This window comes from Cervus canadensis, chromosome 5, assembly GCF_019320065.1.
Source record: "Cervus canadensis isolate Bull #8, Minnesota chromosome 5, ASM1932006v1, whole genome shotgun sequence".
In the NCBI taxonomy this organism is placed as follows: Eukaryota; Metazoa; Chordata; class Mammalia; order Artiodactyla; family Cervidae; genus Cervus; species Cervus canadensis.
The window spans coordinates 78,818,268-78,835,986 of record NC_057390.1 but is presented as its reverse complement, the minus strand read 5'-3'; the positions used below and the strand labels follow the sequence as shown (position 1 = coordinate 78,835,986).

General features: G+C 39.2%; 1 protein-coding gene across 1 annotated transcript in view; it reads right to left on the bottom strand.

The window, feature by feature from the left end:
* Positions 1-17,719, bottom strand: part of NBAS (NBAS subunit of NRZ tethering complex) — a 308,614-nt gene that overhangs the window by 32,893 nt on the left and 258,002 nt on the right. The window contains exon 48 of the mRNA XM_043469328.1: positions 9,053-9,248. Within this exon, the coding sequence (XP_043325263.1) occupies positions 9,053-9,248 (196 nt within the window). The remainder of the gene's footprint in view (positions 1-9,052; positions 9,249-17,719) is intronic.

The following is a 17,719-nucleotide window of genomic DNA, read 5'->3' as shown; positions in this document are numbered from 1 at the left end:
CCAAGTCCATGTGACCTCACAGACTATAGCCTGCCAGGCTCCTCTGTCCATGGAATTCTTCAGGCAAGAATACTGCAGTGGGCCACTGTTCCCTTCACCAGGAGATCTTCCCAACCCAAAGATCCAACCCAGGTCTCCTGCACTGTGGGCAGATTCTTTACTGTCTCAGCCACCAGGGAAGCCCATTAATTACTGTAATTGATAATTATTATTAGATAAAAGAATATAAACCACATCAATCGTGATTATGTCTATTTCTGAATATTTATGTTTTGTTAATAGAAAATATAAAGTTGTGGAAATAAGACTAAAGTTGAAATACTGAAAGTAGGACAGCTATCTTCTAGCCAATTTTCTCATTGCTATGGCAGAGAACTATAGAATAGATGCAGCTATAGAGAGAATTTCATAACTACTATATCTTGCACTGTATATAATAAAGGCAAAATGTGTTGCTGAGACAGCCTGAGGGTTCAAATAACATTCTCGAGCCCACATGGAAGGAAGAGTATCTACTACAGGAAGAGTGTCCTGATCAGCAATAAACAAGTGAGACACTGATTTATTTCCTACCTTCGCCTCTGCTGATGGGCACACACATTTAGCCTCTGCTTCTCTCCAAAGGTGTATTAGGAAAATGAGTGTCTTTTTGTGAACTGCTCAAGAATAAAGGGTCCTCAATTGCTATTAAAAAGTCCCTCTTAGTGTGTGGCAAACACATCCTTAGGATGGGGAGGGAACCCAATGACAGAATTAAGTTCCCAAGGGTTTTCCAGATGCTTGGAGTTGTATGTGGGGCGCACAAACACATAAATATACAGAAAAAGCTGGTGACTGCACTCATGAGCCATGTTCTCCAGCCTACTTATTTTACTGTATCTCTAAAGCTAGAAATGACACAATAAAGCATTCCATGATCCCTCTCCATAAGTGAGTGCTGCTGTAACTTCAATACATAATACACATTTTCAGGTGGCTAGATATAATATTTAATGACAGCATCTTTCAAATGAGACATATGAGAAGGGAAATACTTCTGTTTTAAAATAATAAGAAAAAAAAGAAAAAAAATAATAAGAAAGACTTTGCCTTAAAAACTTTTCCTCTAGGACAAATAATCACTCCATATGAGCCTCTAGAAGTACACGCTTACTTTAAAGAATTGCTATAAAAGCGAAAATTTTAAGGACAGACTTTGCTTTTTCAGTTAAAGTTGATATAGTAGTAATAGACTAATTCATGGAGCCAGATATGCTTTCGCTATAATATATCACTCAGACTCAGATGGAATACTGGCCCTGTCACTTAATACCTCTGTGATCAGGTGAAAATATCCCACCAAGCCTTGGTGCTTTCATTTGCAAAAATAAGGTAATAGTACCTAACCTATCAGGATACTTTGAGAATAATATAATATATAACATAATACAGGACAATATACAGAGAGACACACACAACTGAACAGGTATCTAACACTGCGTTAACACAGAGCTCTTATGGTGGAGACAGTACTGGCAGTTCATAATAACGAATACCTAACACATAATAACGAGTAATATTACATCATTCTGCTATGTTTTAGCAAAGATACTGTAAAGACTCCTTAACTACTCTGTGCTTATTTGCTCATGTGTTGAATGGAATTATAATAAAACCTCCATCAAAGGGTTCTTATGAGGTTTCAGTGATAAAATACACATACAAAACCTAATGGTCAATTCACAGACGTCCCTATAAAACATGAAAACTGACAGTACATAAGCATCTTCTCAACTTAAGTAAAAATAGACTACTACTAGAACATTCAGAGCTTTTATTTTGAATCTTTTTTTTATTACACTTGAAACTATCCAGAGAGTTATGCATAGAAGAAGAAAATGGTGGCCACTGAGTTACATGGGCTCCTAGATAGTCTGTATGTAGAATGGCCATATATCCTCCAAAACAAAAAGAACAAGAATAAAACTACATAAAACTGGTATATTCAGTATAATTACAGGTCGGGAATGTCTAAACTTCAAATCATCATAAGTGAAAAAGAAAAAAACACCAAATTCCAAAGAATGACCTCTCACATTTCATGTAAATGTTTCACATATTCAAAAAGTATATCCATATTTGAAATAAGTAAGAACGGGGAAAACCATACAAACAGAAATAAAATTAACCTATCAGTACTATAAGTGAATAAGCTAATTACACTGGAGGTGGTGTGTGTGTATGTGTGAAAAAGAGAAAGAGAGAGAGAGAGACGTAATCTTGAAAAAAGATTCTTAAGTACTTTTAACTCTAAGGCTAAAGACAAAAAGAGCTCTACACAAATACTCTATCTAGTAAGTTGGCTGGAATTTCCATAGCTACTTTATCTGTTCCTGGGATTAAACAAATAAATGCACTATGGATTAGGAGAGTCAAGTTTCTCACTGACAGAGAAAGCAGTTTATAAATAAGGAAAAAGAGAAGATTAGAATAAACTGGATTGGCACTGGGAGTATCAGCACAAATTCATGGTCTTAAAAATGAATACAAACATATATAAAAATAGACATAGACTTACATGTGCTCTGTCCCCTTAGAGCATCTAAAAGCTATAATACCACCACATCAATGACTATACCTAGTACTTAAGTCTTGGCTTCTAAATACCATTCTTTATTAAAAAGAAAAAAAAAGTCAATGATTGAATCTGGATGTGAGTAGGCAAAGTGTAAGAGGGTTTCGAACATTTGTGTTCAAAAAGTGATAGGATGGGCACAAGTTAAAACGATCCGGGAGAAAACTTGAAAGGCTCCCCGTCGCTAAATCTGAGATAACTGGAGCAAAAATGAAAACAGTGATAGTAACAGATTACAACCACAGAACAAAATGAGAATCCTTGAGCTTGTAGTGATATAAATAAATAAATGAATAAATAATATAAGGGGAGAACAAATGACAAAAAAAATACCATTTGGGAAATACCACAGTGATCATTAACTCAGGCAATAATCAGCAATGTGTGCTAAAATTAACTGGTGAAAATGTGATGAGAAAGTGTTTACACAATCTCAAAGTACCTCACCACAAGACATTTATTAATCCCAAAGGGAAAAAGATAATTTCACAGAGAAGAAACATGGCTGACACCACCTCAATCAAGTGATGCAAATGAACACTACTGGTAAAAGAACACATAAGTGTCGTGTATCCCCTAAGATAATGTACTGGGAAGGATCCAACGTCACTTCTGCGGTATTCTCACCAAAAATGCACTACTTGAGTGCCTGAACAAAACTCAGACAAAGTCAAATTTAGTGACCTTTCACAAAATAATTGTCCAGTGTTTTTAAAAATGTCAAGTCATAAAAGGGGGAAAAAAAGAATGAGATACTGTTTTAGATTACAGGACCCTAAGGAGACTTGGCATTAAGTGCAATGTGTGACCTGCATGGAATGTGGACCAGAAAAACACATCAGTGGGACAGCTGACAAAATCTGAATGATGTGTAAATTAGACAAGGTACTGCATCAGTGTTAGCTGTGGGCATCTGAGATGGTAATATTTGGTGAAGCTGCATGAAAAGTATATAACATTTTTTGTAAAATTTACATAATTTTTCCAGTAAGTCAATGAAAAGTCAGATAAAATAACAGAAGTTATGTCCAGTGACATCATATCCCTACCACCCTCCAATATTCAAACCCTTGTATTTTCCTGCCTTTTCCCTCCACTTTTCCTTCTAACCCACTGGGAGGATGAAGAGACAACAGCGGCGAAACCCATTAGGAACATGACCACTCAGGCCATCATGCCTTTAAGCAAAGGACACTTGGCTGTAAACTGTCCCACTACAAATTAGGCCAACTGGGACCCGAGCTGACCCCAGGAGAAGGCTGCCCTGAGATGGAATCAAAGCCATCCCAGCCAGTCGTGATTACTAAACTCAGGTCTACTTCCCAGGAGGTGGTTGCTGGTGAGCTCAGACCCCCATGAGGCTATAAGGACAGTCTGCCTGTGTGGCAGGATAAACAGGCTGCCCTGTCTTACCCCAATCCCAGAAAAGAAAGTGCTGTTGAGAATTAAAACATACTACTGACATAGCCCTGAATTTGGGGTCTTTCTCCATAAATTCTCCAAAATTTTCTTTCTCCATAATCCACAGGATTTCTGCTGTGTTTCCCAGCTAATCACAGAGCATCACTTCCTCCCTTGTAACTTCAGCAGAAATTGGAGGGGCACTGGGCTCGTGTCTCACCTCTGTACCCAAGCAGTCACTGAGTATGCACCTCCGGCCTCCAGACCATACACCCAGCTGTGCTGAGTTCAGGTCAAGAATCCTCTCCTTAGAGCAGTCTTCCTGCCCTCAGACAGGACAGCGACCCGCCCTCCCGAGCCCCACGCATTGTGCAGACTTTTATCACAGCACCCATGCACTTAGGGTGTTAGCTTTGTTTACAAATCTATGTTCTGTACCGGACTGGAGCCCTCACACCAACAGGGTCTTTCTACCTGGACTGGAGTAGGAGCTTTGCATGAATGATTCATTTAACTCTCACAGCATTTATCTATTATTCCCATTTTACACACGGGGAAACTGAGGTTGTAAGAGGGTCGGTAACTGTTCCAAGGCCACAGAGCTACAGAGTGATGAAGCTGGGACTGGAAAGCAGGTCTACACGGTGAAGAGCCTAAATACTTTTCATGCTACTTGCTTTGTCTATCTCCAGAGCGTAGCACAGTGAATGGTGCATAATCTATGTCTGGAGACTCTCTGATGAATATTTCACATGATGTTCGGTTCAAACAAATAATTAGCAGTCATGGCATTTTTCAGAATTTTAGCTAGCAGCAGTTAATATACACAATGCGGTGTGTACTGAGAGAGTGAAAAACGCTAAAAAGATGAAGCGTTCTCTGAACAAACTCCTGATTCTTCACACCTAATCACATTCTATCCACGTAGAGTGATGGTGGGAAGAGAAAGGGACAGCACAGTAACAACAAAACACAACGCAAATGTTACTGCTCAGTGTATCCCCCTGGCAGATAGGAAGAAGAGTAGTACACAGGCTTCTGGATCACAAGGATCTGTTGCTCACAAGCTGGGTAGGTCATGTGACCACATCTTCTAAGTCACGTGATTTCACCTAAACCGGAGCAAATGGTAACTACTTTGCAAGGTCATTTTAAAATTGAAATGCAGTGACGTGCACTTTAGGAGACATTCCACAGTCTCTTCTTCTTCTCCAAGGATGCCAGTGACCAGAGGGTGAAATTAAGAGGAAAAACCCATTATTCGTAAGGAGGGACCTTCTCAAGGTCTCCAAACATCTGCAGAACCCAGTAATACGGATGCTTGCTCAACTTTAGTCATTTTAGGGAAAAGGGCACATCGACCTCTCACTCATATCTGGACAAAAATACTTAGGATCTGTTTGCTTCCACATGAGAAGCAACTGGCTGATCAGAAATCACTGTCAGCAAAATATGGCAAATTAATACAAAATAATTTCAATCTAAAAGCACCAGGCCACTCTGCAAGGAAACATTTCTATTATTCCAAGCAGATCATTTTATTTGCATATAAGGGTGCAGCAGCATGGCCTAATCATCATTCATGGCAAGAACACTGGACTGAATGTCAGGAGTCCCGGCCTTGCCACTTTAAAGGTGACCTTGGACACGGCTTTTAAGATTTAATATTCATTAGTTCAACAAATATTTACTGTCTGTAGGTTCCCTGTTCTCATGGAATTTGTATTCTAATGGAAGAAAAAAGACATCACATAATAGACAGACAGATAAGCAGGAGGAAGGTAGCAGATAGTGGTAAGTGATTAGAAAAGAAAAAAAATCTCATAAAATAGGTTGTGACTGGATGCAGTCATTTTGGAAATAACATTTATGCTAAAATCTGAGGACGTGACTTCTTCATCTCTGGACATCCTTCTCTACAAAATATGCTTCTTGAACAGGGGTGCTTTCAAACATGTCTTCTAGTTCTAGGATTGTGATTTCACGCCTCTTAGAGATACATTTATGTGAGCACATATTTTTAACATCAAATAATATCCTATGTTTGATTAAGAGAATTATTTATGACAATGAGTCCTAGCTTTTAACACATTTAAGGTATCAGTAAATCTTTTGTAAGGAACTAAATAAACTTCTGCACTCATAACTCTTCGTTCCTATTGATCTGTCTGAGCTCTGACAAAAAAATGAGTATTTTGTTTATGTTTTGAGAAACGTCACCAAGTTGGCCACTGACCAGAAGGACTAATATGTCCTTCCATGTATACATGAATTTGTGATGAGGTTTGAAATTGTCTTAAACTCATTTTTCTGTTGATCACTTAAAACCATAAATTCAGACTGAAATTTTACAATGTTCTTTTTTCAGGTGAATTTTTTTTTTTTTACATAAAACCAGAAAAAAAATTGAGGTGATGGGATATGGAATTTTTTAAGGAAACATCAGTATTTTGAACCATATTTTTCATGCACCAGTTAACTAGAAAATTACAAAACCTGAAAAACTCAGACAAATTGTACCAAGAAAATTAACACAGTCCATTCTCCCCCTGCCCCTGTTAAGCTTCTCCCTCCCCTCCTTCTGCCTCCCTGTTGCCCTCCACGCTGGGGCACATTTCTGGGGTGGAAAGGAAGGCCTCTCATGCTGTTGAAAATTGAGGGCCTCTGAATTTTTAATTTTGTTAACTAATCATTAGAAAAGTAAAAATCGCTGTCTCTCTCAGAAGCAGTGAGGTAGCAGGCTACACAGACTGTGTGTTGAATTTTGCAGGAGCTGACTGGTTTCCTGGCAACACGTTGATTTGTGGGGGCACTACTTTGGGCACTCGAGGATAATTAAATATTAAGCCCCTCTTTGATGTATGCAAAGTCTGCCTAAGAGGATTACCAGCCACGGTGAAGGTAGCAGTCCCACATTTTCTGGTAATTGAACATTGCAGCGTCATTATCTGTTCTTATCTTTGCTCTGTAAGAACCCATCTCTCTCCTTAATATTGCTTTGAAATGGAGAAGGAGATAGGGAAAAATTAAGAAAACGAGAGCCCATGCAAACAACAGTTTGGGGTCTTCTAGATGTTTGGGACATGGGGATGAAAACAACAGTTTAACACGTGTCAAAGAAATGACAGAGGTGAGCAAGGCATCCTCTGTCTCCTCTGGTTCAAGGCTCCATTTCACACACCAAGCAGCCAAGGCTCATAGTGTAAGAATTTTCTCCGAGATTGTAAACAATGGTAGAGGGAGGGTGGAGACACAAGTCATTTAAAAGTTGCAACTTGTTCTATGAATACAACTGGAACGTTGAGGAAAGCATAAAAGCAGTGGGTATACTTATGATTTCTGAAGTGTTTAGAGCCAAATATAAGAGTGCATGTTCTAATGTTTCAACATGATAGATGAAATGGGTATTTCCCCCCTTTCCAGGTTTCCACGCTGTTTCATAATATTTCTGGCGCATGGATCTGACGTGACATGAAGTGAGGCTCGAGAGAAGCAGGCTTCATTGTCCTGCCAGGCTCCAGCCATCAAGGAAGAGAAAATTGAAAAAAGGGTGAGAACTTGAAAAATGGAGGGTCTGTCAGAAAAATGCATAAATGTTAAGAGCGTTTATTTGTTTCAGGATGAGACGGAACCTAAGGTTCCACTTGGCGAAAATAACGTGACCTAGTGTGTTGCTTAACCTCAGAAATGCTATGAGAACCTCCGGGTCTGCTGAAAACACGCACACGTCTAACGTCCACTATGCCAGGGGCCTGGAGTGTCTGTCACAGCCCAGTACACTCTGTTCACAGACCGCTCTTGAGAAAGCCTGTTAGTGGTCTCAATGCAATTCAAAGCAAAATATTAAGACTAAATAATTTGATAAGGTCATGATGCTTCAGAGTATCATTCAGATATTAGTGGCTTTAATATACTGTTTTAGCAGTGTGGCAGGATTAGAGAATCTTTGATAAAATCCATCTTTTTTGAATCTCAAATTCTCTAACTCTGAAGAATAGATAGTATTTACTTATTTCTCTCACAGAGGGAAATAAGAATATAGACGGTAACTCAGGAGATGTACTGAGATGAGTCTTGAGATATTTTTAATATTTGGTTCTCTTGTTCTTTAAATGAAGTAATAAGGATACTAACAGAAATTATAAGGCAAAGTTTTAAAATGAGAAGGTAAACTGGGTTGGAGTCAGACTTCCAGGAAGCTCTTTTGCAGATTAGAAAGCAAGTCTTACTTTCTAACTTTTATTGGCCTATAGTCTGCAAGCTAAAGCACTTGATTAATGCTGACTCTTAGATCCAATAGCTTCAGGATGCATCAGTTTAGAATCTAAGCCAAAATTCAACAGCCACCGTATTTCTTTGATTTAGGAATTAGCATTTTCACTTAGTCAACAAGCATTTAAGCTCTGGATGTGTGCACAGCGTTCTTAGAGGGCTTTGAAAAATGGTTAAGTATATCCTCCAGGGTTTCTGAGTTTTCAGGTAGAAACTTTAAGTAGCAGAAGTAATAATAGTAATAATAATAATAGATCAAATGTGTGGAGTTCAAAGTTCAATTAAGTTTGAAACCTTCAGGGAAGGATCCAAGGAGGTGACGGACTGAGTGAGCCTTGCAGGATAAAATAAAGAAACCAAGATCTTATGTCTCTGCTACATTGTGTCTGTCTACATATAGAAGAGAGGGCATTTGAGTGCCTTGGCAGAGCATGACCAAATGAATGAGCTAAACTGCACGCTGCATTACCACTTAGACCTGCATCTCTCCAGGGAAAGGGTGAGCTGCCCTAATTAATTGATACTATGAAAAACACTGACTGTATCCTATGAAGAGAAAAATTATATATACATGTCAGGTGACTGAGGCATCATCTACTCTGTATATTCAAACATACGGAAAAGTAAAAACATACTGGGTTGCACACATTTAACTGCTACATAACTGTACTGATGAACACAATGGGAAGACTGCATTAACAAGCTGATTATTCACTTGAAGGTGGTTTAAAGGAATCAGGACATGGCCATCAGATGCACCCTCACCTGTCTCTGGGGCCAGGTGGCTTTGAGGATGGCCTCCGTTCTGAAGAACACGAGGAGCTTGCCGTCCTCCTCGGTCAGGTGAAATGACTGTCCCAGAACCTGTAGCACGTGAATGCGGGGCCGCACGGGCCAGGCGTCATTGGCACAGAAAGGCCGAAGCCACTCCAGCAGGTCCTCGGAGGACACCAGCTCTTCTCTGCAAAACAAGGGGTACATTGAAAAAGAAAAAGACTTGGTGGTTTCTAATTCCAGTAATCAAATGTGGTGACAGATCTAGACACTTTGTTGGGTTTATTTTTTTCCTACTGAGAGGAAAAATGTAGGTTTGAAATGGCTTAAAGCAAACCATATTAGGTATTTAAAAATGATGTAAAACGCATGCAACTTTTAAACAGTATGATATTAAAATGAGTTACATAGATCAGAGAAAAAATAATCAATATGTTCTTAGACACTTCATTTCTTAAGCAAAGCTCAATTGTGTCTGACTCTTTGTGACCCCATGGCCTATACAGTCCATGGAGTTCTCCAGGTCAGAATACTGGAGTGGGTAGCCTTTCCCTTCTTCCCAACCCAGGGATCAAACCCAGGTCTCCCACATTGCAGGCGGATTCTTCACCAGCTGAGCCACAAGGGAAGCCCAAGAATGCTGGAGTGTGTAACCTATCCCTTCTCTAGCGGATCTTCCCAACCCAGGAATTGATCTGGGGTCTCGTGCATTGCAGGCGGATTCTTTACCAAGTGAGTTACCAGGGAAGCCATTAAGAAGTACAGCTTATTGTAAAATTCTGTGTAGAAGTATGCCCAGTGCCCACCCAGTACCCAAGGCTTAAAAGACTTTCTTTTTGTTGAAGTGAATTGACAACTAATTCAATGGAGGAAATTAAGGATTCCCCAAACAGTTGTCATTAGAGCACTGCTTTAGAGTGACAACTGTCTCAACTGAAAGTAGTTCACATGGAAGGGTGCTAGCCAGAGTCTTGGATAACCACTTAAAGCATTTGGAAAAAAAATTTTTTTGATTGAAACATCATTATTTTAGCCTTGGCAAACAAAATAACTCTTGTAATACAATTTTCATGGATGGCTTATCCCACCAACTAGTTAAAACCTTGCATTCAAAGGAAACAAAAAGAAGTATGACCTATTTCTACTAATGATACTGATAGTGCTGAGTATCATTCAGTAATTTTACATTAACTATTACTAGTTGACAGTAACTATGCAAAGTAAATATTATAAATACTGTTTTATTTAAAATTTTCCAGTTTTACTGATATAATTGACATGGATGTGTGTGTGTTTGTGTGTGTGTGTGTGTGTATATATATATATAACATTGTATTAGTTTAAGGTGTAGTATGCAATTTCATGTGTATATATACTGCAAAATAATTACAATAAGCTCAGTTAACATCCATACTTGATATAATTTTTTTCCTTAAGATGGTAACTTTTAAGATTGACTCTCTTAGTAACTTTCAAATATACATTATATTGTTAACTATAGCCCTCATGTTATACATGTAAATTTCATTTTTATAGATAAGGAAGTAGGCTTTATGGAAGTGACAGCATATACCCAGAAACATCTATACTAGTGCAGTATGACTCCAAAGTCCATGTTCTTTTCTACTATTTTTCTGTGTTTCAATAAGGGGTTAGTGGTGGTTTAGTCACTAAATCATGTCCAACTCTTGTGACCCCATAGACTATAGTCTGCTAGGTTCCTCTGTCTATGGGATTCTCCTGGCAAGAATACTGGAGTGGGTTGCCATTTCCTTCTCAAGGGAATCTTCCTGACCCAGGAATAAAACCCAGGTCTCCTGCATTGCAGCCAGATTCTTGACCGACTGAGCTATGAGGGAAGCCCCGGTAAGGGGTTAGAGCATCAAATTTTATACTACCCTAAAGATAAAATACAAATGTATGGTTATTAAAAAACTAGGAAGTCTAAAAGGATTCAGAGAAGGTGGTGACATGTGAAAAACTTTCTATCCAGTACTAGAAGCTCTTTGCTTATAATCCCCAAATGGACCATCTCAGGAAAACAACTTATTTGATGATGATGTCAGTGAATTACTATCAATGACTCTTGAGAGGTCGCTCACATAGAAGCCTCACTCCCATAGGGCCCTAGAGATCCATGGAAAAGCACTGAATTATATAGATTTTTTTATAACCAAATCCTTATGAGGCTTCCAGCAACAAATCATCTACATCAAGCTCCAAATTCCATGAACTAACAAGACCACAGGAAATTTTTTAAAAACTTTTGAGAAGAATGAAATTCTATAATACCACTGAATATTTCTCTCATTGTGCATTCTATAATATACTTGCCAATACAACTTTATGGCAATTTAAGCTAAAAAACAAAGTTGGTTATTTGTGTATCGGAACAAAATATATTACCAAATGCAATGGACAAACTGGCTTAAGCATGTCCTCCATTTACAAAGATATTTGTTAGTTTTGCCTTTGAGTGTCCTTCTTAACAGGTACCAAAAATGGCAAAGCTGGGGGTGCAAAAGAATGCCACCAGTATTTCCTGACTATCTACTATGTGCAAAGCAGACAGCACTGTGTGGTAGAAAAGAGTATCATTTTGGAATCTGACAGACCTGTGAATCCTGGCTCCATCCTTTCCTAACAACTCTCAATAAAAAATTAAGAATATCTTCATTCCCACTTTACAGTTAAGTAGACAAAGATCCTGAAAGTGTGTCTCTTGGAGTCTGTGAAACCAAGACAATGCATATGAAGCACCCAGCACTGTATGTGACACAAAGGAGGATAATGAACAATAACCATTATCCAAATAATCATCATCATTTTATTATCAGCATCATCAAAGTACCTGATGTTCAGGGACAAAAAATTGTATGATCCGGTCCTTAAAAGAACTAATAATACAAGGAAACAGAAAGACGTCACAAATGACTATTCTACAAATTACTAACATAAATCGGAAGAACTTTTTGGGAAGAAAAGTGGGTAGAATCAGGGAAGGCTTCCCAGAGGACGTGGCCTCTGAACAGGATCATAAGGGACAAATGGAAGGTACATGAATGGAAAAGGGGGGAAATATAACCCAGATAAAGAGAACAGCAAGGAAAAAAACAGACAAAGATTTCAAAGGACACAGCATGTTCAGTGAGTGATAAAAGCACAGATGTCTGGGGGTAAATCAGAGGAGAGAGCAGAGGGAAGACAGGTCTCCTGACCTGGATAACCAGAGCTCACACACAGGCTGAAAAGGTGATGCAGCTTCACACTTTGAAAGGACAGGCTTTGCAGGCGTCAGCCCAGACTAAGTGCCCAAAATGATTGCTTCCCAACAGTGCTATGCTGACCAAGAAGCTGCTTCATGGTGCTGAGCCTGTTTCTTATTTGTAAATTGCAGATGGATAATAACCCTTTACTCAGAGGAGTGGTTTGAGAATTAAACACACAAAATGAAATAATAAAGCAGAAAATGTATTATCTGGCACATAAACTAAGAAGTTCAGTTAGTGGCAGCGATGATTACGGAGGACTCTGGTCTTACTTGGTGTGGAATGGGAACGACAGAGGGTCTCTGAGCAGTGAAGTACTGTGATCATGTTAGTGCTTACAGAGGTGTGCTGGCTGGGGCATGCTCAGGCCCTTTTGGTGAAGCCTGCAGGGGTCAAATTAAGTTTAACTTGGGAGAAAAGAAGACTAAAACATATTTTTGGCCTTGAGTCCAAGCCAGTTTCACATAATAAGAAGCTGGTATTTTGACCCTGTCACCCAAGGGCCAAGTGGAGGGGCAGGCAGGATGGGCTAGAATGGGAAGAAGCTGGAGTCATGAAGGCCAGATGGAAGTTACAAAGATCACACAGGATCTGCATGTGGTGAACAGGAATGAAAACTGTTAATGATAATATGAAAGCTTATTGTGTGCCAAGAGTTACATCACTTCATCGTCACTGTTTTTTTTTTTCATGTATTCTGTTATCATCTCCAGTTTGCAGATGAAGGAACAACCACAGAGAGGTTTCATAACTTGTTGTTTTTTAGTTGTTAATTCGTGTCCGACTCTTTAGACCCTATGGACTGCAGCTGGTCACACTCCTCTTGACCATGGGATTTCCCATTTCCCATACTGGAATGGGTTGCCATTCCTTCTCCAGGGGATCTTCCCAACCCAACGATTGAACCTGCAGCTCCTGCGTTGGTAGACGGATTCTTTTACCGCTGAGCTGCCAGAGAAGCCCCACATAGTAAGTAGTACAGTCAGTATTTGAACCTGGACTATTTTACTGCCTTGTCAGTGACTATGCAATACGAGGGAACCAAATGGAGGTAAATCCCAGAACACTGTGGCAATATGTGACATAGAGATTATTATCATAGCATTTTCCAAGTCTTTTAGATTGAGTTAAATTCCTTTTACCCAAGAACCTACTGTTCAGTTGACAGCACTGGACATTTTGGAGAAAACTGCTCTAACTTTTGGTTGATAGTTCAAATATATAATGAAATTATGAGAACTCATTCCTAAAAACAGAAATATTATGTTCTAGAAGTACTATGTTCTAGGTGACCTTGGCTATACACTGTGAATATGTGTGTATGAGTGTGTGCATGCATGTACACACACTCAGTAGCTCAGTCGTGTCCAACTTGGTGACCCTGCGGACTTTAGCCCGCCAGGTTCCTCTATCCATGGAAATTTCCAGGCAAGAATACTGGAGTGGATTGCTATTTCTACTCCAGGGGGTCTTCCCAAGTCAAGGATCAAACCCGTGTCTCTTGCATCTCCTGCACTGCAGATGGATTCTTTACCACTATGTCAGCTGGGAAGCCCATATATTGCAAATATTTGTGCTCAATGAGACTACACAGAACCAAAGGGCAGCTCTGAAGGAAAAGCTGTCCAGGACAGTATCAACTAGATACTATTTCCTAAAGATTTTAGCTGCAAAATAGTCTACATTTTAAATAAAATATGAGTTTTTAAAATTTGTAGTCACCCTTGCAATGGTGCAAATACATACACACACATATACAGAGGCAGAGAGAGAAAAACAGAATGTAAGAACTGTGATAAAATGTTAACAATTGGTGAATCAAGGGGAAGAGAATATATTCATTATTTTTCAATCTTTGCAACTTTTCTGTGGGTTTGAAATTTTTCAAGATATAAGCAGGTGGGGAGAAAATAACCAATTATGACTTTTATAATGTAAAAAGAAACAGAATGGGAAGGAAAATGATTCCAGTTTTATAGTCGTTCATGAAGGCAAGGGGAGGGTTTAATGAGCTTAGGAATAAAAAGAGAACATGATTTCAAAACACTTTTACCTTATTATAAAAGTTATACAAATGATTTTAAAAAGATATAAAATAAGTAACAGAGAAAAATCTCTCACAGTTTCATTGGCAATATACAGACATTCGCCCCTACCTCTTTCCCTGTAATGAGGATTCTGGGGACAGGAGAGAGGTTATACTACACAGGGTAATTTAGTATACTATTTTTAAAAAAAATAACTACTAAAGGAAACACACACACATTCATACAATCCCTTCTGGCCCAAAAGATAAGGAGTCTACTGAAATATACAAGATGTTCTATTAAAAGAAAAGAACAGCAGCAGCAACAATGGCAACCAAAATAGGTTCAGTGAATGATTAATTTGCCAACGTGATGCTCTATTGTGTAAGGTAGCATGAGAGGATATTCACAAAACTACAAAGGAATGGAAGAGAAATGCCAACTAAACAAAGGTAATTATTGAATCAAAGAGAAAAGACAGATTTTGAGAATATTAATAAGATGACCCTTTGTAAAAGAGCTTGAAGATTTTGCATGGCATAAACATATGAAGATAACCCAATCTTGAACTTAAATGGTGATGGTACATTAAAACAGACAGTAAATATGAAAAGCAGTATATATGTCATGATGCACTACACAAAATAAAATTATTGTTCTTATATTTAAGAATGGGGGACGCAAAGACTGCATTCAAACAGGACAAACATAAACCTTTATGATTTCCTGTAGACATAAATGTCATAATTTGGAAGGCTTAAGGGAGCAGAAGTTCACTTTGTCTAATCTTCTATACTGAAGGCATAAGCCAGCAGTCAAATTTTTGTATTGGTATGTATAGTATATACCAATGTGTCAAATTTTTTAAATATTACACAATGAAGGTCTTCTTTTCTCTCCTTTTCCTGAGATTATAATTGATATGTAGCACTAAGTATAAGGAGTACAGCATAATGGTTTGACTTACATATACTGTGAAGACTACCTTAGTAAGTTTATTGGTAATCTATCACCTCATATAGATACCAAAAAAAAAAAAAAATGAAAAGGTTTTTTCCTTGTGATGAGATCTCTTAGGATCTACTCTCTGAACAAGATGAGGGCTCAATGGAAGCCGCCTGCCTTAGATAAGGCCTCTTGGGCTCTCAAGTTCCTCTGGACTCCACCGGCTCCTCCCTGCCCTGAAGGCCAGTCTACCTTGTTCGTTTTCATTACCTGTCAGTAGGAAATGAGTTTGAGAATTGACGTGTAAACTGACAGAGAAGGAGGGACAGGACAGGTGGGTGGGGTGGGGCAGCAAGTAAATGTGAGTGAGTGAACAGTGAGAGACATTGAGTGAACACTGATATTCTAGGGAGGTCTCAACTCAGTTAAGGAATTGATCCACACACCGTGTACACTTTCCTCTCTACACACAGACCTGGACCTGTCCCAGGACAATGTCCTCTATGCATCAGCTCCCTGGAAACAACTGGGGCTCCTGGCAAGGAATAAGACGGAATCCAAAACAACTGAATGCATCATGTGCTAATGCCATTGTGGTAGTGTAAAAAGTGTGGCTTTTTTTTTCAAATGATTATCATAATCAAGTTACAGTAAAGGAAAAGTTGCTGCAAAGGCAGTAACTGTGGTGTGCACACAATTCCAATCGCAAATCTTAATGTTTTCTAAATTTATTTTTAATTGAAGGATAATTCCTTTACAATATTGTGTTGGTTTTTGCCATACCTCATCATGAATCAGTCACAGGTACACATATGTCCCCTCTCTCTTGAACCTCTAGAAAGATGGTACTGATGAACCTATTTGCAGGGCAGCAACAGAGACACAGACATACAGAACAGACTGACGGACACAGGAGTGGGGGAGGAAGGGGAGGGTGGGATGAATGGAGACAGTAGCAATGGAAACCTATACACTATCATATAAAATAGAAGCCAACAGGAATTTGCTGTATAGTCAACTCAGTTCAGTTCAGTCACTCAGTCATGTCCGATATTGCAATCCCATGGATGGCAGAACTCCAAGCTTCCCTGTCCATCACCAACTCCCAGATTTGACTCAAACTCATGTCTATCAAGTCGGTGATGGCATCCAACCATCTCATCCTCTGTTGTCCCTTTCTCCTCCTGCCTTCAATCTTTCTAGCATCAGGGTCTTTTCAAATGAGTCAGTTCTTTGCATCAGGTGGCCAAGGTATTGGAGCTTCAGCATTAGTTCCTCCAATGAATATTCAGGCCTGATCTCCTTTAGGATGGACTGGTTGGATCTCCTTGTAGTCCAAGGGACTCTCAAAAGTCTTCTCCAACAACACAATTCAAAAGCATAAATTCTTCAGTGCTCGGCTTTCTTTATAGTCTAACTCTCACATACATACATGACCACTGGAAAAACCATAGCTCTGACTAGCTGGACCTTTGTTGGCAAAGTAATGTCTCTGCTTTTTAATATGCTGTCTAGGTTGGTCATAGCTCTTCTTCCAGGAGCAAGAGTCTTTTAATTTCATGTGTGACTCAAGAGAATTCAAACCAGGGTTCTGTATCAAATCTTGACTTTTGATAAATAAACACTAATAGCACCTTTGGGGCTGCTCTCAAATGTATGCCCATCACAATATCTTCTTGAGGTTCATTCATCAATAGAAGCAAGGGCACATCTCACTGTAACAAGATAGAAATGGCAGCTGTGAAGTCATAAATATGGCCTTAGGTGGCCCAGAGAACCACTGTAGTGTAGACTGGATCCACCCTCCTTGCTGGTGACCATGGTTCATATTACAGATTGGAGGCCTCATACACTGTGGGTGCTTGGAGAGCATCTGGTGATACACTTTGCCTCCTGGAGCATGAAGAGTGAGAAGAAATCAGATTCAATTTGTTCTAGTGGGCTTTCTTTTTCTTTTTATGGTCTTTTGTGTGCTTGAAAAATAATGTGAAGTCCCTAGGTAACACCAAAGAACTCAGTGATTTCTGAATGATCTGACATTGCTCAATATACATCAAGCTTTAAGACATCTAAAGCTGGTACCGTGATTAAGGAGCAATTTAAGCAAACAAAGACTAATAAAATACTCACTAGCTTTGAACGAAATCTTTGTTCCTTTTTGAATGGTGCACAGAGGAATTCCTCATTAATTATCTGTTTTCTGAGTGGATTTATTTCTGTATATCCCTTTGAGAGTCACTAACATACTGGTCTGGGCTTCCCAGGTGGCTAGGTGGTAAAGAATCTGCCTGCCAATGCAGGAGCCACTGGAGATGTGGGTTCACTCCCTGGATTGGGAAGATCCTCTGGAGGAGGAAAGGGCAGCCTACTACAGTGTTCTTGCCAGGATAATCCCACAGTCCATGGGGTCACAGAGT